At 37.7% G+C, this 23,816-nt stretch overlaps 2 protein-coding genes and 1 long non-coding RNA gene across 10 annotated transcripts in view; 2 read left to right on the forward strand and 1 right to left on the reverse strand.

The window, feature by feature from the left end:
- Positions 1-555: 555 nt before the first annotated feature.
- Positions 556-23,816, forward strand: part of LOC116247824 (disease resistance protein RPV1-like) — a 38,575-nt gene continuing 15,314 nt past the window's right edge. The window contains exons 1-7 of one of the 6 annotated variants that reach the window (XR_007572456.1): positions 556-826; positions 1,038-1,639; positions 2,604-3,738; positions 4,195-4,503; positions 4,594-6,564; positions 6,654-6,801; positions 7,097-7,235. Coding sequence is in view for 5 of the 6 variants with exons in the window: in XM_031620169.2 (XP_031476029.1) it covers positions 710-826; positions 1,038-1,639; positions 2,604-3,738; positions 4,195-4,503; positions 4,594-6,801; positions 7,097-7,483 (4,758 nt within the window). In the remaining variant the exon portion in view is untranslated. Of the gene's footprint in view, positions 827-1,037; positions 3,739-4,194; positions 4,504-4,593; positions 6,802-7,096; positions 7,651-23,816 lie in introns of those variants that run through there. The other 5 variants (XM_031620169.2, XM_031620172.2, XM_031620171.2 and 2 more) reach the window with 5 other exon arrangements.
- On the reverse strand, positions 10,447-13,959 carry LOC116247831 (uncharacterized). Of its 3 annotated transcripts, none has more exons than XR_004170918.2 (4): positions 13,428-13,959; positions 13,062-13,352; positions 12,285-12,730; positions 10,447-10,746 (listed from the first exon to the last, which is right to left on the reverse strand). It is a non-coding gene; the product is annotated as an uncharacterized LOC116247831 (long non-coding RNA). The 3 variants fall into 3 exon arrangements; XR_007572458.1 differs by having other exon boundaries at positions 12,285-12,428; positions 12,568-12,730; positions 13,062-13,959; XR_007572457.1 differs by having other exon boundaries at positions 13,062-13,959.
- Positions 16,820-20,384, forward strand: LOC116247827 (disease resistance protein RPV1-like). Its single transcript, XM_031620175.2, has 2 exons — positions 16,820-19,021; positions 19,871-20,384. Exons 1-2 carry the CDS (start codon positions 16,958-16,960, stop codon positions 20,258-20,260), a joined length of 2,454 nt encoding a protein of 817 aa, XP_031476035.2. The 5' UTR covers positions 16,820-16,957; the 3' UTR covers positions 20,261-20,384.

The raw sequence follows: 23,816 nt of genomic DNA on the forward strand, positions 1-23,816 counted from the left end.
CCGCTGAAGACAAAAAGGACAGAAGATATCCACATGGGTTAAAGTTGTGAATTTTCTTCTACGTGGGTCCCTATCTACAAATGGACGAGAAGACAATACTTTAATTTGCATTATTGATTACTGAACTTACATTTGGACTCTAAAATCCTTGAAATTCAAACCCTTAATGCTTAAGAACGACCTCAAATCCTTTGTTGTAAAGATATATGTACATGGTGTTACACTTCCATATATAGGACTAAATACCCACGGATCTAGAAAATTGTAAGCATCAATTTGAGGTATACAGTATTTGATACATATTCATTACAGGTCGGAGGCCTATCCAACAGCAGCACCCTTTCCTGAAGGGATGGACACATCCAATTATTTTTTGAAAATGAGGATAAATTTGAAAAGCTAAAAAAAATAAATGATGAATTATAAATAATTAACAAGTTGAATAATACTATATATTACGAACAAATCTCCTTATGCTAAATAATCAATTTACAGAATCATTCTTCTAACGTGGCCTGCAACCGAGTAGTACTCCTTCAAACAACGCGGTCACAGATGTCCTAAATGATCTGTCTTAGAATCAAGTCGGTGAACAATCGATTTTATTGGTGGCTGATTCAAGAGCATCATTCTGTTTAATGGCGCCACTTGTTTTATATATTTTCGTCATGTGCAGCTTTGTCATCAAGAAGAGGGTAAAAAGGGGGTAATGCCAAGGCGTCTTCCGCCACTAATGAAGAGCCCTTGTTCCGCCGAAAGAAGCTCTGCCAGGAGCTTCCTCGATGTCTCTTGTCGATCTCCTGCCTTGTTTCTACCTGCTTGTTGGGTGAGTAGGAGGAGTGATCATTTTGTATGTCTACTGTTGTGATCGTTATTAATATTCTGTGTAGAGGCGGTGTTGCTGACCACGAAAAGCTTGCCTAGTTTTACCATCTTCCTTCTTGGTTCTCCTTGCTAAGATCAGGAAGATGGTGATCTTTGCAGCTTTATTCATAGCACTTTTCATGACCGTTCTCTTTGGTCATGTCTTCCTTCAGCGAATCAAGGATTTCTTGCAGGAAGATGTCCTCCGCATGCTTTTAAGGCAATTTTCTGCCAACCAAAATGGTAATGAAGTAATTGGGGGAAAGACGGAGGCAGGGGAAGAGGTACTGTTGCTCTTAACACCTTCACCGTCTTCACCAAAAGCTGGTGGATCCGAGTTTGAAGTGTTTCTCAGTTTCAGAGGCGAAGACACCCGAAAGGGTTTCACTGGGCATCTTCATGATGGGCTTGAGGAGCGCGGTATTTCCACCTTCATAGACTGCAAGAAGTTGGAAAAGGGAGAGGAGATCAACAAGCTATTGGAATACGTAGATAGGTCCAAGATCATTGTCCCCATCTTCTCCAAATGCTTTGCAGAATCTAAATGGTGCTTGAAAGAGGTGACCAAAAGTGTGGAGTGTGGGAAGGAGATAATTCCAGTGTTCTTTGGCGTGGAACCTTCCGACGTCCGCAACCAAAGCGGCCCATTCAAATCTGCGTTTAAGGATCATCAATCCAACAAGAAGCAGGACCAAGAGGAGGTGAGGAAATGGAAGGAAGCATTGAAGAAAGTCGGAAACTTCTCTGGCTTCAATCTGATCAAAGACATGAATGGGTCCATCTCTCTCTCTCTCTCTCTCTCTCTCTCTAGAACAATTAAAGTTTAATCACTTCTCTCTCCAAATTTAAAGTCTAACCAGGCGGATGCTTTGTTGTCTATAGCTTTTCAGTCGCTTGCTTCCCTTCATATGTTATTCAGATGCTTATTTTCGCTTCCATTCATATGTTATTCATATGCTTATTTCTGCTTGTTTTGTCCCAACATCATGTTTGGCTAGTATTTTAGATCTTTTTCCTTTAAAATGATTATTTTATCAGCTATATTAATGCAACGCATCCTTGACTTTCTCAAATTCATTTTAAACTTAATTACTTTACTTAATTAACCCGGACATATCCTTAACGCTACTAACAGTTAAAAGTGAGAAACTTTAAGACGTGAGCTTTGTGTTGAAAGATTTAATTAACAATCAACAAAAAAAAAAAAATCATGTTTTCCCAAAAAGCATGTATAAGATTTTATGAGAAATCTAAAATTAACGGACACAAATTTTCTTCTGAAAATTTCTTAATTACCAATGAACAGAGGACTATTTGATCAATTTTCATGCTCTTGCTTATAAAAATCACAAGCATGCTGTTAGGTTTATGAGGAAATTGTTTATAAATATTTAAAATGTACTATTTATGTATAATCTGAGAGTACTTGAGCGTAAAGTAGCTATTTTCTCAGTGACCAACTTAATATAACTAAAATGTTTATTTGCGTGAACCAGTGAAGACTTACGGATGAGTGAGACCAAACGTTCAAACATATGGATGAATGTGGAAAACTGATCAAAGAAAGGTGTTAATTAACTGGATGAAGCATATTATGGAAAAACCTTTTTATTGTAAACAATCAATAAATACAGGTATGCAAATAGCCAAATATTCAATTTGGATCTGCTAAAGGAGCATAAATTCATTTTTCCTATTGTTCATAAATTGTCAAGCATGCGACAAATTAATACTTGCAGGGATGAGACAAAGCTAAAGCGTGCAGTCATTGAGAGAGTGTCAACCATACTAAACAAGAAGCCATTCGAAGTAGCAAAGCATCCAGTCGGAATTGAAACTCGTGTTCATGACGTGAAGAAAATGTTGGAGAATGGAAGCAATATTAATGGTGTTCATGTGGTTGGCATCCATGGTATGGGGGGTCTTGGAAAAACAACGATTGCCAAGGCTGTTTACAATGACTTAGGCGAAGGATTTAATGGCGCCACTTGTTTTATTTCAAATGTTAGGGAAAATGCTGGACAACCCAATGGATTGGTCAACTTACAAAAACAGTTCATTGAAGACATCTTGAAAGAAAAAAATACATTCTTACGTGATGTTGCACAAGGAAAAAATGTGATCAAAGACAGGGCCAGTCGTAAAAGAGTTCTACTGGTCTTAGATGATGTTGACAACATAAAACAACTTGATGCATTGGCTGGTGGGAGAGATTGGTTTGGATCAGGAAGCGTGATCATAATAACAACTAGAGATGAGGGGGTACTGCTAGCCCACAACGTGAAACAAGATGAAATTTACAAGCCACAAGAACTGAATGAAGATCAATCTCGAGCATTATTCATGTTTCACGCATTTGATGGTGAACAACCACAAGGAAAATATGTCCAATTATCAAATGAAGTTGTTGCAGCAGCTGGTGGGTTGCCCTTAACCGTCGAAGTTATCGGATTGCTTTTCTCTGATAAAAAGAATGTACAAGAATGGAAAGATACATTAGAGAAGCTGAAAAAGATTCCCCCAAGGGAAGTCCAAAAGAGATTGAAGCTAAGCTATGACAATTTAGAGGACTTGGAGAAGAAATTATTTCTAGATATTTCATGTTTTTTTATAGGTGAGAACAGGGAAAATGCTACTTACATGTGGGAGGGTTGTGGCTGGTTCCCAAATGCAGCAATTATGGTGCTTGTACGAAGGTCTCTCATTAAGATACGTGTGATCAATAAGATGGATGAGAAATATGAACTATTTGAGATGCATGATCAAATAAGAGACATGGGGAGAGCCATAGTTGACGAAGAATGCTCTCGAAAGCTTCAGAAGAAGAGTAGACTGTGGAATAACCAAGACTCTTGGGATTTACTTCAAAGAAAGGTAATTGTAATCTCTCTCTCTCTCTCTCTCTCTCTCTCTGTGGCTGGGTTTGGTGACAAAATTTGGACCGAATTATTAATCGCATTTGAATCGGATCAGAAATCCAAGTTCAATATCTGAGTGAGATCCACTAAAAATCTAGTCCGACTACATATCATGTATTCCAAGGGAGCCGGGCCTTGGTACCTAAAACGAAGTCCTCAGCAATTTTATCAAGAATAATGATCTGTGTGAAATAGAATTTAAGAAATTTAGCAAATAAAGGAAATAACTCTGTTCCTAATCAATTTAATTTTAGGGACAAGCAACAAGAGCTGTTTCAATGTACATGTGTTGATTCCACTGTTTATGTTTTATGGTCCTTAAAGCAAAGACTATAAATCTTGGCCAGGGAGTCAACTGCAGACACCATTAACTAATGGTATGCTAATTACCTTGCATATCTGTTTTGTGCAGGGACCAGGGACTATTGATGCTGAAGGGATTCGGATATTGCGGAAGGACAAATTGTTCAATGAGAATTATTGTACAGTTAGTGCTGAATGCTTTGAAAGCATGCCCAACCTGAGATATCTTCAAGCTGAACATGTCAACTTCCATGGCACATTTCTATGTTTTCCTACAGATCTGAAATGGTTGCGGATGAGAAGTTGCCACTTTGACTCCCCGCCATCTGATTTTAATCTTGAGAAGCTTGTCATCCTTGAGCTCTATAATACCAACATGGCCCCAATTCTTATAAACCAAGTGTCACTGAGATTAAAGGTCAGTATATTATGAGGGAGTACTGTTTTTCTTCACTTGTCATATTTTCATGACTTGATCCCACTGGAAATATTTGTTTTATACATGTAGGCCTTCAAAAGATTGCAAGTTCTGTCACTTCATCGAGTGGAAACAAAGATTACCCTTGATTTCACGAATACGCCTAGCTTAGTGAAATTGAAATTTTTTGATTGCTCAGCATTAACTACAATTGATGAATCAATTGGGAAACTCAAGAACTTGACACATTTAAGCACTCCCAACTGTAGGCTTCTACGGAAATTACCAGATTCAGTTTGGCGATTGAGTTCGCTTGAGGTCCTTAATATTTCTGGTTGTTTCAATTTTTCCTCTTTGCCAGAGCGATTGGGAGAGTTGGGATCACTGAAGAAGCTTGATCTCAGTTACACACGTATAAAGAAGCTACCTGATTCCATTTGCCGGTTAAGTTCTCTTGAAGTGCTTTGTTTGCTACTTTGCTTTGAACTTTGTTCTATACCGGAAGGCTTAGGGGACATGAAGTCATTAAAGAAGATTGACCTTTCTTGGACTGGCATTGAGGTCATACCTGATTCTATTGGACAACTTACCAACCTTGTTGAGCTATCTTTATGTTACTCAAAAAGCTTGGACAGCTTACCCGATTCCATTTGCCAGCTAAAGTTGTTGAAATCGCTTAATGTTATTGGGTGTCTTTCTCTCTGCTCCTTGCCAGAAAAACTAGGACACATGGAGAAACTGGAGGAGCTTATTCTTGACAATACCAAAATAGAGATCATACCTGATTCAGTTGGACAGCTTAAAAGCCTTCGCCTGCTATCTTTGCAAGGTTGCAAGCTCCTGAAAGCATTACCTATTTCCATGAGACAATTGAGCTCCATACAACAGCTGAAAATGTATGGAACCGGTTTAAAAAACTCTAAGAACGACCTTCCACTTGTTGCAGCAATTAATATTATTGAATTGACAAGTTCAACTTGGGAGTTACTTGGCTTGTATGACCAATCTCACAAAACCTTAGAAATTCTTCACTTGAAGGATGCTATAATTGAAGAGTTGCCGGATTGTGTTGGCAGGATGGAAAACCTCAAGAAGCTGCAGCTAGAATGTGAAATGCTGAAAGAATTGCCCTGTAGGATTGAAGGGTACTGGGAAAATCTTACTCAATTAGAGGTTAGAAGCATGCATCTAAAAGCTCTGCCTGACTGCATTGGGTCGCTCAAGCAACTTCGTCAGTTGAGTCTCAAGTGTGAGAACCTCAAAGCTTTACCCAACTCATTTGGGTCACTGAAACAGATGCATATGTTGGAATTGAAGTGCGTGAACCTCGAAGTTCTACCAGATTCGATTGGAGAGCTGGAAAATGTTGCCTTCTTCAAAATTAAATCAGCAAAATTGAAAGGCCTACCAAACTCGATTGGATTGCTAGGAAGCGTTAATACGTTGGTGCTACATTGCATGAGCCTGGAAGCTCTACCTGATTCGATTGGACGTTTGCAGAAACTTACAGAATTTAAGGTGTCGTCTAACAGTCTTGAAGCTGTACCTAACTCCATTGGTTCGTTAAAACACATTTGGGGATTAGAATTAAAGTGCCCAAACCTCGAGATTCTACCAGATTCTTTTGGAGAATTAGAAAGTCTTCAACGCTTTAAGGTGGACTCAAATCGGCTCAATTATTTGCCCAATTCTATTGGTTCCCTAACAAGGATTTGGTCCTTGAGCCTAAACTGCATGAACCTTGAAGATTTGCCTAACTCTATGGAAAGATTGCAAAGTCTTGAAATTTTACATTTACATTGCTGTAATTTTACAGCTCCACCTGCTTTCATTGGACGATTGGAAAATCTTACGATCTTCTCGTTCAACAGCAATAAATTAAAATACTTGGATGCAGCAATTAATGAGTCCTTAGGAAGGCTTCATCATCTATATCTAAGTGGTTGTGAGAACCTGGAAGGTATAATAGCTGCCTCTATTCGACCAACAGGTTTGGCTTGCCTCACATCCTTAGGGTCGCTTCATTTGAAAGACTGCAAGAGGCTTGAGTACCTTCCTCAGGTTCCCTCTTCTCTACTCTGGCTTGATGCTTCAGGGTGCACCAATTTGAGAACTGTGTCGGATATTTCAAACTTGAAAACTTTGTACAGGTTGTGTTTGGGTGGTTGTAAGCTGCTTGAAGATGTGCCTGGCCTTGAAAATATTTCACCAAACTTGGAAGTGCTGGAACTGCCTGGTCCTTGTGATTTCATGGGGTGTTGCCACTTTAATCATGATTTAAAAAACAAAGTGTTGAAGGTATGTACGGAATATATGTTATCTTGTTGTTCTTTATATTGTAAAATTGCACCGTAGTTATTACTTATAATGAGTCTTTGGGAAAACTTCACACATAAGGAAGTAGTCAACAGGATCAATCAAGAATAATGGAGATCACAAATTTTTAAGTCCTAAATTGGCTGGGTTAGGGTGCGAATTACCAATCACAGCACTATAATCCTCTTTAACACATGGATTTTTTATTTTTGATGTGATTTATTGTTATGGAAGGACTCCAACAATACGCGTAAATTAACAAACTTCTTTGTCTCAGCGGACAACTTTTGAAAACTTGGGAAGGTTGAAGATGTCAGGATCTTTTGTGCAAGGATCGGCAAAAGGACAACAGCGGCTGCAATTTAAACTCCCCAGGTTGCCATTTAGTTGGTTGAGAAGAGCATGGGTGAAGTTGGGCCTGGACAAGGTTCTCTCACCCATCTGCATAGCAATCATTGCCGATAACGTTCCTGTGTTTGAGAAAATTGCAGAAGTCGACGGTGCTGAAGTCGAATTGAACTTAGAAGCAGAAAGCATTGTGAACACAGGGAAGGAAGCACATTGCTATACAATGCAAGTGACAATGGATGTGTCCCAACTACAAAATGTATTTGTACTTCTTGTAGAAAATCGTCGGTACTACCGGTACTGTCAGTACTGGTAGTAGCTATCACATCCGGGGAAATGGACGGTGTTTGCACTCAGAAGAGGCCAATTCTTCCCAAGGAAAGTACTCCACATGATCATTATTATAACATGTCAAATATTGTGCATCCAGGTCAATGGTGCAGCCACAAAAATTTTTTCATAAGATACTAAATATATAGTTAACACCTAGGTCCATCTAGGTCCATGGAGTGGTGACCTGAGCCTCGTGGAGTTGCCCCATGCATGTAAGTGGGGCCAGGCCAACAAAAACCATTTACCAAATTACACTTTCCAAGTGTGTTTTGTGGGACACACGCTTCATGGAGACCCCATATATCTCTGTCCTTCAACTAATCTTTCACAGTGGGCTCCTAGGGGAACATACCTCATGGAAACCTCACATATCTCTGCCCTTCAATCCAATGGTATTTTCATGTTGTTGAAGCCAGAAAGATCACTCAAGCCTGTCTACTCTTCCTATTTCTTTTTCTTTTTTTAATCAATTTCTAATGCACACGCTCCAATCGGCATAGCTCAAACGGGCAAGATGGGAAGTGTTATGTGGCATGTTGGTTGTTTGGGTTGGGATGGGGTTGGTGTTGGAGAGATATGTCACAGTGGTACGCCACTTTTGGTGGAGTACCCGGTAGGCTGGTACGATACGGCTCAATATGTTTGGATTTGGTTTCAGTTCGAAATTAAATCCAAACTATATTATAACCTAAAAACTTTTTTTTGTTTTTTTTATTTATGAGATTATTTATGGATTCATGAAAGGAACATTGTAATGTGATGATATCATTTGGTTTTTCTAATTTTTTGAATTAAAAATATATAATATTCATGGTATCCCTGTACCAAGATTTACAAAAATGTCGTCGTACCAGTACCCGTACTCGTATGGTACCCGTACTCGTACCATTGTTACGGGCAGGAATTTTAGGGTAAAGGGGGTAGGACACCCTGGTACTCTGACGTGGAGCAGGGGGAGGATGGGGGTGAGGTGCTTTTCTCTAGCTGGAGCGATATTAATAATTCTTCTACTCACTTAAATCTCTAATGCTCATATCTCTTTTTAACAGTAATATCTCTTTTTAATAGTAAATTTTATGTAACTTTTTCATGGCCTTGACGAACATTTCTTATAATTAAGAATATTATTGGGCACAGTATCGATTGTTGAACGATGAATATCCAAGTTCAGATTGCAGCTAGAATCTAGCATACATATCTTATAGACGAAAAGAAAAAAAAAAGGGGTTTTCATGATCTTTATGTTTTGACTTCCATTAAATGAAGGAAGCATGCAAATCTTAATTTTCTCTTAACGCACGTTCTTTGTTTTTTTAATTAATTGTTTGATATTACATGCTTATTTTAAATTCTTGAAAAAGATTACATTTACTGTTCACACTTGAACAATGTTCTGAGCACCGTCGAACTTTTCATAAACACCAAACTACTGCTTGGTTAACAAAATAATTCACAAAACCCTTCCATGATCTTCTTGACGGAAAACACAGGAGTGAGTATATACCAAAAGGCACATACTCTTTTAACCGAGTTTACCAAAAAAAAAAATTTATTCCCTCTACATGTAATAACAACATCGCTTGTGATTATCTGGTGGATCTAAACTGCAACAGCCATACTTTTTTTTAAGTAAAAAAAAAAAAACTTGACAACTTTGAGTAATTAAGTTAATATGCCGTTTGTTGTAATCTAATTACGTAGATGTATTCTTATGAGTTCAGTTAGCAGGAAAACACATACGATTATCATTTTGCATCTTTAAATCTACTTTTCAAGCCATCAAAGAATCAAAAGATCTTGCCCAGACGAATGGTGCCAAATTGGGATTGAAACGAATAAATAATAGTCGTTACGGTTAATGCTGTACCTAGCTCTGCATAAATTCTTGAGGGCCATATAAGCCTGGGTAGTTTACAATTATTTCTATAAACCTAAACAACAAATATGAATACCACAAATTGTACATATTTGGTAATTACAATTAAACAGCTTTGGATTATTTGAGAAATTTTTCCCCTTTGCAGGCCATATACATTATATTATTTTAAAAATAAAACAATTTTAAGAATAAATTTACACAAGAAAGTGAATCTTATATGTACTAAAACAAAAATTTAGATGGATATGCCTGTCTTGGTAAAATCTAGAAATGGAGGACCATGGAAAACAAAAATAAGAACACCGTCCACTTGGCCAGAAGCGCAACATGGGAGACCTACAGATCTTTCTTAGTACGCCCTTCAAATAGCTTTTTGACTAACCATACCAAAAGCTGATACACATTTCCATGGACAATTATTCCAAAGAATCTTAAATTTCCCGTTGGTTGATCTTGAGGTTGATGATCACTCTGTGTTCTCTTGTGATTATTAGTATTCTGTGTAGGCGGTGTTGGTGCCTAGGAAAGTAGTGTTTTTATAGAAGAACAAGGGGAAAATGGAGATATTTGCAGCTTTATTCGTAGTCATTGCCACCTTTCTCTTTGGTGTCTTCCTCCAACGAATCAATTAATTAGTCACTCTATTTCCATCTAAATAACTATTATTCTAATATCTATTTAGATTTGAATAGCTTTCTCGTCGCGTTATGCTTTTATAATTTGAATAGCTCATCTGAGGCAGAGTAGTCAGTAATGCAAGGCTCAGATACTTTAAGCTAGTAGAAGTAGCCAGAAACAAGATCCAAAGAAGGGAATTTTAACTGATCAGATGCATCTGGACTTGCGCTCAGTCCAATCTTCGGATTGAGCATTAATAAGATATGCCTTTATTTACCAAACCCAATTACCCAAAGTAAGATCTGTTTAAAGCAAAGATGATAGGACAAATAATAGAAGTATGAACCTTGACTGATAAGCTGCGCGAGGCCGGCTGTCGAATTTTGACTAATGAGCCACAAAATTTAATCAAGGGATACTAGTTATAAAATTTTATTAAAGGGCACCAATGAGGAAATTTTTTCTTAAATATTAATGTGAAAGTAGGTATTTTTTTGTAGGCCTGTAGGCTCAACTGAGGAGCTCTACCCTTTTGCCTCTGTTCTTGTTGATTGTGTTGCGCTGCTCCTATCCTCCACTGTTTTGTTTATCAAGAGAACAGTGTCTTGTGATGTTTGCTTCCCTACTACTGCATTGCTGCAGAGGACTGCCGATCGATCCATGGTGCTGCTGCTCTGAATTTTACACAGGTTTGAAGGCAGAGAAAGCACGTAAAGATCTCCAGACTACAATGGCAGTGCATTGTTTTCCTGCCAAAACAAAAGAAATATGCACAAAAAAAATTTATGACTCATTGTAATCAATACTTGATTTGAGTTTCGCTGCATATAAAAACTTAAGTAACGCAATAATGAAATATACATATATGATTCTTAAAATCCATTCATGTCTTAATTTGCAAACAGAGGCATCACATCTGTACAGAATTAGTGCGAAAGTAAATAAAAAGAGAATTAATTAGCCGTTGATGTTGGCTAATGTATAACCCGAGAGTTCCCCTGCTTTCTCAAAGCATCACTCCGTTGGCTCACATCTCTCGGCTCCACTTCAATGAAGACTGGCACAATGAGCCTTTTGCACTCCATCATCTTGGCTATTTCCTTTAAACACCACTATGAATCAGCGTAGCCTTTGGAGAAGATACGGAAAAAGATTTTGGATCTATGAATGTAACCAAATAGCTCGGCCACCTTCAAATGAAACCAGTACATTGACATCACATCAATGTTCATTCCTAATGAATGCCAAAGGACACACAGATGCTAAAAGGAGCTCTGGTTGAGATCTCAACAGATGAATATGGAACTCTTGTTTAGATCTCCCCGTTATTCATCTGATGCTCTTCAAGTTAAGCGAGACTCAATGCTGGAGACAAAAAGGACAGAAGAGATCCACACGGGTTGGGTTGTGAATTTCTTGTACGTGGGTTCCTATCTACAAATGGACGAGAAGGCAATACTTTAATTTGGATTACTGACTACTGATCTTAAATTCGGAGCTCAAACCCTTCATCCTTAAGAACCATCTCAAATCTTTTGTTGTAAAGATATATGTACATGGTGTTACCCTTCCATATATAGGAATAGATACCCAAGGATGTAGAAAATAGTAAGCATCAATGTGAGGTATACAGTATTTGATACATAGTCGTAACAGGTGGGAGGCCTATCCTCCAGCAGCACCGTTTCATGGAGGGATGGACACATCCAATTATTTTTGCAAATGAGGATAAATTTGAAAAGCTAAAAAAAAAATGATGAATCATGGGTGGCCGATTGAAGAGCACCATATTTATCAGCTGGATCGACCAAACCACCAGCTATTCGATTAAAAAACCAATTTTTATTGGAGTATTTCAATTGCTCATTAGATTCATATTGGATAGTTATGATCCTAAAGAAACATCATGGTGGTCACGTTCTATTTGCTTATAATAGCTGACCCATGGATTAACTTGCAGGGATGAAGAAAATGTTAGAGAATGGTGGCAAGGACATGATCATCATGTTGACTGTTGGACAATTAATTTGCAGATGGGTATTCATTTCCTAGTTTGCTACTTTATTTTAGAGCTGAAAACCAAATTTGTCGTTAATTAGGCCAAAGCAAGGAGAATGTATATATATATATATATTCTTGACTTGATTTGTTAAAAGAAGAGGAACAAATTAATTATGTGAGTCCACAACTTAGAAGGGCGCGTCGAAGTCATGAAGAAAGAAAAAGAAAACAACCTTCAAAAATGAAATTTAAAGTGTATTAAATGAAAATTAGGGTGGAGATGCACCTTGATAAAGAATATGCTCATGGATCCCCGCAACTTCACGCGGACCCGCAAAACATTTGCAGCACTCTCCTTTGAAGAGTTTTCTTGACCAAAACCGAACGAGTCCAAATAAAAAATCTTCATATATTTGATGCCCAGCATACCCTCCATAAAATACATCAAAATTTAAACATTGATGAGAAAAAATCACCTAACAGATTCGGCTACTAATACAACAAAAGCTAGCAAATTGAAAATTTGATATAAATGCAGTTATAATTTAAAGATTGTGGGAAAAATATACCTAGGTTTGTGTATTATTAAATGAACATCTAAGTTCAAGTGATTTCCTGTCAACCAAAATGGTGGTTTTGCAGCTTTATTCATCCTCTTTGGTCATGTCTTCCTTCCACGAATCAAGGATTTCTTGCAGGAAGATGTCCTCCGCATGCTTTTGAGGCAATTTCCTGTCAACCAAAATATGTTAATAGACGAATTAGAGGAAACATGCCCGCAGAGGAAGGGGTGGAGCCATCAACACCTCCAACGTGTTCATCAAAACCTTCTTTAAACACACAGAAATGATATAATGATACAGGCCATTTAAAAAAGGACAAGTTGTAGAATAATATTAGATGATTAAAACGTTTAACCCTATTTTTTTTAATAATTCATCTGAAACCCATGGACTTAGTGGTTAGTATCAACTAGCTGGACACCTATCGGTTAGCCTGGCGAGTTTGTATTCAACGGCACAAATTTCAGATGTAAAATCACAGTAGGTGAAGGGGGTCTCACCTATGATTGGCCGCTTGTGTTGAGCAAGAATTCATGGTTTCACCCAAGAGTTGTGCTCAAGCCCAGCCTTCCGTATCTCTTCCCTTCTGCCTTCTTTCGATCTTGGTTATGTACGTGGTGTCACCAAGAAAGTTGCATATTTTTCCTACCTTACCTCTTCAAAGTTCCAGATGAAAATGGTGATATCTGCAGCTTTGTTCATAGTATTCGTTCTCTTTGGTCTTGTCTTCCACCAGCGAATCAACGATTTCTTGAAGGGAGATGTCCTAGGGGAACTTTTAAGGAGACTTTCTGGCAACCAAAATGTTGATGTTGGAATTAGAGGAGACACAGATTCAGGGGAAGAGGTACTGGAGACATCAGCACCTTCACCGTCTTCACCAAGAGCTGGTGGATCCGAGTTTGAAGTGTTTCTCAGCTTCAGAGGCGAAGACACCCGAAAGGGTTTCACTGGGCATCTTCATGATGGGCTTGAGGAGCGCGGTATTTCCACCTTTATAGACTGCGAGAAGTTGGAAAAGGGAGACAAGATCAACAAACTGTTGGAATACATAAATAGGTCCAAGATCTTTGTCCCCATCTTCTCCCAACGCTTTGCAGAATCGAAATGGTGCTTGAAAGAGGTGACCAAAAGTGTGGAGTGCGGGAAGGAGATAATTCCGGTGTTCTTTGGCGTGGAACCTTGTCATGTCCGCAACCAGAGCGGCCCCTTCAAATCTGCGTTTAAGGATCATCAATCCATCAAGCAGGACCAAGAGGAGGTGAGGAAATGGAGGGAAGCATTGAGGAAAGTCGGAAATCTCTCTGGCTTCAATCTGATGAAGGACATGAATGGGTCTCTCTCTCTCTCTCTCTCTCTCTCTCTAAAGCAATTAAAGTTTATTCACCTCTCTCTTTATTTCCCCTCTCTCCAAATTTAAAGTCTAATCAGGCGGACGTTTGTTGTCTATAGCTTTTCAGTTGCTTCCATTCATATCGTACTCATATGCTTATTTTCTGCTTTAGTTATCCCGACATCATTATCTTTTCAACTATATTAATCTAACGCATCCTTCACTATTCGAGTTTCTTAAATTCATCTTTCAGTTAATTACTTTACTTAATTAACCGGGACATATCCCTGAAGCTACTCACAGTTAAGGTGAGAAAATTTTAAGCCATGAACTTTATGTTGAAAAATTGACTACTATATAGGCATGATCATTGTGTTGGAAAACTTAATTAACAATCAACAGAAAGAAACATTATGTTTCCCCAAAAAAGCATGTACCAGATTTTATGAGAAATCAAAAATTAACGGAGACAGGTTTTTCTTCTTAAAATTTTTTAACAACCAATGATCAGAAGATTATGTGGCCCTTCACATGCAGGGATGAGGCAAAGCTAAAGCGTGCAGTCATTGAGAGAGTGTCAGCTAAACTAAACAAGAAGCCATTGGAAGTCGCAAAGCATCCAATAGGAATTGAAACTCGTGTTCATGACGTAAAGAAAATGTTGGAGAATGGAAGCAATATTAATGGTGTTCTTGTGGTTGGCATCCATGGAATGGGGGGTCTTGGAAAAACAACGATTGCCAAGGCTGTTTACAATGACTTAGCCCAAGGGTTCAATGGTGCCACTTGTTTTATTTCAAATGTTAGGGAAAATGCTGGACAACCCAATGGATTGGTCAACTTACAAAAACAGTTCGTTGGAGACATCTTGAAAGAAAAAAATACATCCTTAGGTGATGTTGCACAAGGAAAAATTGTGATCAAAGAGAGGGCCAGTCGTAAAAGGGTTCTGCTTATCTTAGATGATGTTGATAACATAAAACAAGTTGATGCATTGGCTGGTGGGAGAGATTGGTTTGGCTCAGGAAGTGTGATCATAATCACAACCAGAAATGAGAAGGTGCTGCTAGACGGCAACGTGAAACAAGATGAAATTTACAAGCCACAAGAACTGAATGAAGATCAGTCTCGAGAACTATTCATGCTTCATGCATTTAATGGTGAACAACCACAAGGAGAGTATGTCCAGTTATCAAACCAAGTTGTTGCAGCAGCTGGTGGGCTACCCTTAACCCTCGAAGTTATCGGATCCCTTTTGTCTTCTATAAAGAATGTAAAAGAATGGAAGGACACATTAGAGAAGCTGAAAAAGATCCCCCACAGGGAAGTCCAACAGAGGTTGAAGCTAAGCTACGACAATTTGGAGGACTTGGAGAAGAAAATATTTCTAGATATTTCATGTTTTTTTATCGGTAAGAACAGGAAAAATGCTACTTACATGTGGGAAGACTCTGGGTGGTTCCCAAATGCAGCAATTCAGGTACTTGTACAACGGTGTCTCGTTAAGATACATGTGATTAATACGATGTATGAAAAATATGAAGTATTTGAGATGCATGATCAAATACGAGACATGGCGAGAGCCATAGTTGATGAAGAAAGCTATGGAAAGCCTCAGCAGCAGAGTAGACTGTGGAATAACCAAGACTGTTGGGATTTACTTCAAAGAAAGGTAATTATAATCTCTCTCTCTCTCTCCCCCTCCTCTCTCTCTCTCTCTCTCTCTCTCTCTCTCTCTTTGTGTGGCTGGGTTTGGTGAAAAAAAATGGACCAAATTATTAATCGCATTTGAATCAAATCATAAAATCCAAGTTCAATATCGGAGTGAGATCCGCTGAAAATCTAGTCTGACTACATATAAACGTCTGATCTTAGATATACTAGTCCAAATCTGAATCCCAATCCAAATCCAACTACATATAATTCAATTAATTGAATCCGGTAAAAGCTGCATTATAACTCGAATCTGAACCGTTCTCATCCCTCATATGACTGTGTCCTGGTGGTTTAGTTTCTTCAAGTTTAATGGTTAATTATTTGTCACTCTCACTCTAAGCTCCTGCTTTTTATCCCGAACTTCTTTTATAATTCTTGGAATGCATTGAGTTTCCAAATACTCGAGTATGAGAAAAGCTCGTAAGAGTCTAATGGCTAATAGGTACCAGAAATAGCAGAAAAGGTAGCTTCTAGAGGTCAACCCTTTTATAAGTTGATGACAAGTTCAGAAATAAATATTTTTTAGCTTTCCTTGGAAATATCATGTATTCCAAAGGAGGCGGGCCTTGGTACCGAACATGAAGACCTCTGCAATTTTATCAAGAATAATGATTTGTAGGAAATAGAATTAAAAAAATTTAGTAAATAAAGAAAATAACTCTGTTTCTAATTAATTTAATTTTAGGGACAAGCAACGAGAGTTGTTTCAATGTGCATGTTCTGATTTCATTGTTTATGCTTTATTGAACTGGCAACTCGCGGATGTATCCAAGTTTATGGCCACACGTCCTTAAAGCAAAGACCATAAATCTAGCCACGGAGTCACTGTCGACACCATAACTAAGGTATGATAATTACTTTGTGTCTCTGTTTTGTGCAGGTACCAAGGGCTATTGATGCCGAAGGGATTCGGATACTGCGAAAGGACGACCGGTTCAATGAGAATGATTATGTTAGTGCCGAATGGTTTGAAAACATGCCCAATCTAAGATATCTTCAAGCTGAAAATGTCAACTTCCAAGGCACGTTTCCATGTTTTCCTACAGATCTGAAATGGTTGCAGTTGGAAAGGTGCCACTTTGACTCCCCGCCAGCTGATTTTAATCTTGAGAATCTTGTCATCCTTGACCTCTATAAAACCAACATGGCCCCAATTCTTATAAAACAACTGTCACTGAGATTAAAGGTCAGTATATTGTAAGGGAGTAGTTCTGTTCATCTTCTCTTGTCATATTCTCATGACTTGTTGCCATTGGAAAATTTATTTAATTCGTGCAGGCCTTTGAAAGATTGAAAGTTCTGTCATTTCTTGTAGTGGAAACAAAGAGTACCCCTGATTTCACGAATATGCCTAGCTTGGTGGAATTGCAATTTCTAGATTGCTTTGCATTAACTACAATTGATGAATCAATCGGAAAACTCAAGAACTTGACACATTTAAGAATTATCCGCTGTAGGCTTCTACTGAAACTACCGGGTTCCATTTGCCAATTGCATTCTCTTGAAACTCTTGATCTTCAAGGTTGTTTTGGTTTGACTTCTTTGCCAGAGCGATTGGGAGAGCTGGGATCACTCAAGAAGCTTGATCTCAGTTGGACAAGTATAAAGAAGGTACCTTGTTCACTTAAAAACTTGCATGAGATGCTTATGTACGGCTGTCAAAGTCTATCGAGGTTACCTGATTCCATTTGCCGGTTAAGTTCTCTTGAAATGCTTGGTTTGAAAGGGTGTAGTCAACTTTGTTCTGTACCAGAAGGCTTAGGGTACATGAAGTCATTAAAGAAAATTGACCTTTCTAGGACAAGCATTGAGGTCATACCTGATTCTATTGGACAGCTTACCGACCTTGTTGAGCTATCTTTATGTAACTCAACAGGCTTGGATAGCTTACCTGATTCCATTTGCCAGCTAAAGTTGTTGAAATCACTTGACCTTAGTGGGTGTCTGTCTCTCTGCTCTTTGCCAGAAAGACTAGGGGACTTGGAGAAACTGGAGGAGATTATTCTTGACAATACCATAATAGAGGTCTTACCTGATTCAGTTGGGCAGCTCAAAAGCCTTCGCCTACTATCTTTGCAGGGTTGCAAGTTCCTGAAAGCATTACCTATTTCCATGAGACACTTGATCTCCATACAACAGCTGAAAATGTCTGGAACCGGTTTAATGACCTCTGAGAATGACTTTCCACATCTTGCAGCAGTTAATATTATTGAATTGACAAGTTCATCTTCGGAGTTGCTTGGATTGTGCAACCAATCTTACAAAGCCCTAGAAATTCTTCACTTGAAGGATGCTATAATTGAAGAGTTGCCCGATTGTGTTGGAAAGATGGAAAACCTCAAGGAGCTGCGACTAGAATGTGAAATGCTGAAAGAATTGCCCAATCAGATTGAGGGGTACTTGGAAAATCTTACTCAATTAGTAGTCAAGAGCATGCATATAAAAGCTCTGCCTGACTGCATTGGGTTGCTCAAGCAACTTAGTCGGTTGAGTCTGAAATGTGAGAATCTCAAAGCTTTACCCAACTCGATTGGGTCACTGAAACAGATGCGGAAGTTGAAATTGAACTGTGTGAACCTCGAAGCTCTACCCAACTCGATTGGACATTTGAAGAAACTTGCAGAATTTGAGGTGTGGTCTAACAGTCTTGAAGCTCTACCTGATTCCATTGGGTCATTGAAATGTGTTTGGAGATTAAAATTGAAGTGCCCAAACCTCGAGATTCTACCAGATTATATTGGAGAATTAGAAAGTCTTGAACAATTTGAAGTGGATTCCCATCGCCTCAAATATTTGCCCAATTCTATTGGGTCTCTAACAAGGATTTGGTTCTTGATCCTAAACTGCACGAACCTTGAAGATTTGCCTAACTCTATGGAAAGATTACAAAGTCTTGGAAGTTTACATTTACATTCTGACAATTTTACAGCTCCACCTGATTTCATTGGACGATTGGAAAATCTTGTGACCTTCTCGTTCAACAGCAAAAAATTAAAATACTTGGATGCAGCAATTTTTGAGTCATTGGGAAGACTTCTTCATTTATCGCTTAGTGGTTGCAAGAACCTGGAAGTTTTGATAGCTGCCTCTATTCGACAAACAGATTTTGCTCGCCTCTCATCCTTAAAGTATCTTGATTTGAAAGACTGTGAAGGGCGTGAGTACCTTCCTCAGCTTCCCTCTTCTCTACACTCGCTTGATGCTTCTGGATGCACCAATTTGAGAAAAATATCAGATATTTCAAACTTGAAAACTTTGTACAAGTTGTGTTTGGGTGGTTGTAAGTTGCTTGAAGATGTGCCTGGCCTCGAAAATATTTCAAGCAACTTGGAAGAGCTGGAACTGCCTGGCCCTTGTGATTTCACAGGGTGTTGCCACTTTAATCATGATTTCAAAAACAAAGTGTTCAAGGTATGTACAGAATATATGTTATCTTGTTGTTCATTATATTGGAAAATTGCACCATAGTTATTACTTATAATGATACTACCTGTGGCAGAGCTAGAAATTAAAACTAGAAAGGGCAGAAACATAGAGTTATAAACATGACATACAGTGCCTTAAATGAAATGCTTCTTGTGGCAAAAGCATAGGTACTTAGAAATATACGTACAACATTTAATAATTTATGAATTAAGTTTACTTTTTCATGAAACTAAAATAAGTGGTGTATAACAAGTTATCTATTTCTTTTCGTACATTGTGTGTATAATCTAGGAACAGAAGTTTTATATTATATACATATATATATATAGTGACTATGTCATGCAACAATATATTTTTCTATAACATTATATACATCGAGGAAGGACCAAGAAATTACAGTATTTGACTAAGATATATTTAGATTTTATCAGTTCCCTTCATGAGCTAGACGATGAACCACCACCACCAATGTATGGAAAGACCCAATAATCTTAATTTACTTTTCCTTAAACATATATAGTTATCAATTGTTTTAAATGTATATATAGAAAACTGATAGATAGTTATTTGAAAACAAATTGACCAACTTATAAACAAGAAAGGAACTAAACTTCACACATAAGGAAGCAGTCAACAGGATCAATCAAGAATAATGGAGATCACAAATTTTTAAATTCTAAGCTGGCGAGGTTAGGGTGCAAAGTACGAATCATAGCACTTTAATCCCCTCTAACAAGTGAATCTTTTATTGTTGTCGTGATTTGTTGTTATCGAAGGACTCCAAGAATATGTGTAGATTAAGTACTCTATTGATGACGAACTTCTTTGTCTCAGGAGATAACTTTTGAAAACTTGGAAAGGTTGAAGATATCAGGGTCTTTAGTGCCAGGGTCAGCAAAAGGACAACAGCAGCTGCAATTTATACTCCCGAGGTTGCCATTTAGTTGGTTGAGAGGAGCACGGCTGAAGTTGGGCCTGGACAAGGTCCTCTCCCCCATCTGCTTAGCAATAATTGCCGATGACGTTACTGTGTTTGAGAAAATTGCGGAAGTCGACGGTGATAAAGTCGAATTGAATTTGGGGGCAGAGAGCATTGTGAAGACAGGGGAGGGAGCACATTGCTATACAATGCAGGTGACAATGGATGTGTCCCAACTGCAAAATGTATTTGTACTTCTTACAATTCGGAGTTCGACTAGTTTAACATTTCAAGCATACATTTAAATTCATGCTCAACTTGTTTATAAACGAGTCAAATTCGAACCTAGCTTTGACAAGCTAAGTCCAGGTTGAGCTGGCTTGAGTTGTTGTGCGGCCCTATTGAATATGAACTTCTTGATTTTTTTACCATAATAAAGGCTATTTTAATTTTGCTGTCTATACGTTTAGCTAATTTGAATTCATTTCATTTGCATGCCTTATTCAAGGTAGCCAGTTATAATTTGATGTACCATTTGAGAGTAGTACTGTGAAAATTAATTTGAATGGATTCACTTATAGTCAAAATATTATTTGCATATGATGTCAATATCTTTTGCATATGTGTCATGCAAGTGGCAGATTGAGAAAATGCAAGCTGATATAAAACTCAGAATTTCAGTAACAAATAGAAAAAAAGAACACTGTAATATTATAATCGAAAGTCGTATCCCAAATAGAAACTTCTATCTTTTTCACACAAAAAAAAGTAACATTTTCATTAGTTGTTAAGGGTCTCATCGACGGATAAAAACACTATTTTAAATGGAGCACCTCAATTGATCATTAGATTCAAATTGGATAGTTATAATCCTAAAGAAACATCATCATGGATTAACTTGAAGGGATGAGGCAAACGTAAAGGTTGACTTGGAGAAGAAAATAATTCTAGATATTTCATGTTTTTCTTGATAGTCGTGTTCAATACATGAAGAAAATGTTAGAGAATGGAGGCAAGGGCATGATTTTCATATTGACTATTGGACAATTAATTTGCAGAATCCCACTTCTGTTGAGAAAATCTTTGGCTTCTTTTTTTTAGGGCCAAACAAACTAGCGGTCTGTCATTATTTCTTTTTTTTTTCGGACATAGCAGATGGGTATTGATTTTCTAATTTGCTACCAATTTGTCGTTATATATATATATATATATATACAACGGAGGTATAGTTTAATTTTCAAGAAAAGAATGAAAAGTATCATATATCTTGTTAAAAATAGATTTTGCTACGAAGACTGACGCGACAAGAAAAATATCACGAAGCCCTTTCCATAACAAGAATATAGATTTACATACGTGGAATTTTTTTCATGTTAGTTTGAAAACGTTCATGAAGTTCTTTCCATTTACCCAGCTATTTATTAGTCATAGTTTTACTATTTAGTCAGGCTGACTTATTAACCAAATGAGGGTCGATACTTAGTCAGGCTGACTTATTAACCAAATGAGGGTCGATACTGAGCACTACGGTTAAATTGGCCTAGTTAATGAAGTTTCCAATTAGTGGTACTGCGACAAAGTAAGTGTATTAGCAAAATGTCAACTATTTTGCTATTGTGAAAAAGTAGAGTTTCTTCTTAAGATTTTCCCTTTACTATGCACACATCTTCCAAAGAAAAAAAGTACTTGAACAAAAATGAACTTCCCAATCCAGTAAAGATACTTGCGATTTTGCAGTAAGATAATAGTTGCCAACCGTTCCGAATTTAATAAAACGCAAAGTAACCTGCCAGCATAATTGAAATTTCGATAAAGTAAACACAAACTTTCATAAACGAATTTAAAATTGATGATTGTGCGAAAAATATGCCTAGGTTTGTATATTATCAAATGAGCATCTAAGTTGTGCCCGTTAATAAAAAGGTAAGAACTTCTGACAATTTAAATTTGAAATGCTATCGTCGGCTTACCTTAGGTTGATAAGATAAAAGATCTGAAGTACCAAATATAAAATATAGATGTCGCCTGTCGGCCGTTTATTTAAGTAGGGCCATGCTTGATCTGCCTTTGAATTTTACCATGAGAATCGATAAGCATGATCAGTTTTTTTACTCTAACTATGTTTATAAGCTTACCACAGTTATTCGATGCCACTTGAAAAGTTTTCAGTGGTATTTTTTCTTTCTGCCGTCCTTCTAAACTAATCATGCGATTGCTTTTCACAAGCATTTTCAATGAAATCACCATGAAATTACTCACAACTGTCTCTCATGATCATATTTTTGTTAGATCAGCAAGACTTTTGCTTCTCAATAGCAGTTGATAATTTTAAGAGATTGGCGTTTTTCTTTTTTTGTTTATTTTACTTGCCTAAAGGCCCAAAAGGTTGGAGGAGAAAAAAATTAATGAATGAGAAATAGGAAGTAGTTAACGATGTAATACAAGGGGGGAAAAATGTCTCGTACTTCCATTACAAATCAAAATAATTAATTTACCAGGCACCAGTTAAAACACAGTTTATTTTAGAAGGAAAACAGTTTTAAGGGATAAACTTACCCCAAAAAAATAAATTGCAACCCTACCCATTGAAAACTAGGATGAATTTGTCCACTTGCGATCAATCCCAGAAGTGTACATCGAAAGGAGAGAGCAACAATGAAAAGAGGAGATGTAAAACAGATAGCGGGACATTGAAAAAAAAAAAAAAAAAGTTCCGGTGGTTTGATCTCCTATCGTATCCGGATCTTGGAGGGAGGATTAGATCCGTTAACAAATTTACCATCTTCTCCTTCGGAACACGTCACTCGTAAAAATTGCAGTTTAAATTGTGCTTTTCTTTTTTACTGCCACTTATATAATTTTATTGTAAAAATAATTGTCACATCAATTTTATCGACCCAGCTGAACACAGCGAACCCACGCTACTTTATTCGTGCTATCCTTTGAAACATTTAGAATGTATCTAGCAGGAGTAGTTGGTCAAGAAGAGGGTAAAAATGAGGGGACAAAGAAATGGCAATACACTAAGATGACAATATCCTGAATCGATTAGTCCCAACCTAATAAACCAAACTAAGACCTGTTTAAAGCAAAGATGTTAGGATAAATATTAGAAAGTAAGAACCTTGGCTGATAAGCTGCATTAGGCCGGCCGTAGGATCAAATCTCATTGTGGCCTCTTGCAGGATTTTGACTTATGAAGCTCGCCAGGGGCAAAGCCACAAAATATAAAATTCAAGCTAAGGGATACTAGTTATCAAATTTTAAATTTGAAAGAGCAGCCGTGTATAAATGAAGAAAATTTATCTGAAATATCAGTATGAAGATAGGATTTTTTTTTTTAAGTCTGTAGGCTCAATTGAGGAGCTCTACCCTTTTGCCCTGTTCTCGTTGATTGGGTTGCCCTGTTCCTATCTTCCTCTGTTTTGTTTATCAAGACAACATTGTCTTTTGATGTTTGCTCCCCAACTACTGCATTTCTGTAGAGGTCTGCCTATTGATCCTCATTGATGCTGCTCGGAATTTGACACAGGTTTGAAGGAAAAGCCAGAGAAAGAACTTGGACTCGAGTTTGAAGATGAAGAATAAGTTATTTGAAATTTGATTCATTTGTTGTTCCATAAAACTTAAAACAACTTTTAAATCAAACACCTTCAATCTGCATCATCATCATAAATTGTTGATGTTCCTCAGCAAACTGCATCTTCATAAAAAAAGTTGTTCATGGAACGTCTCGTTGTTGTAAATATCGGCTTGGGAAATGTCGCTTTTCTAAATGGCATGGGAAAGCAGGCCTTGTGTAGTTGGCCGATTCAGGTCTCCCCGATATTCATTTGGCTACTCCTCTCGATCTCCAATTGG

This window comes from Nymphaea colorata, chromosome 2, assembly GCF_008831285.2.
Source record: "Nymphaea colorata isolate Beijing-Zhang1983 chromosome 2, ASM883128v2, whole genome shotgun sequence".
NCBI classification, from domain to species: Eukaryota; Viridiplantae; Streptophyta; class Magnoliopsida; order Nymphaeales; family Nymphaeaceae; genus Nymphaea; species Nymphaea colorata.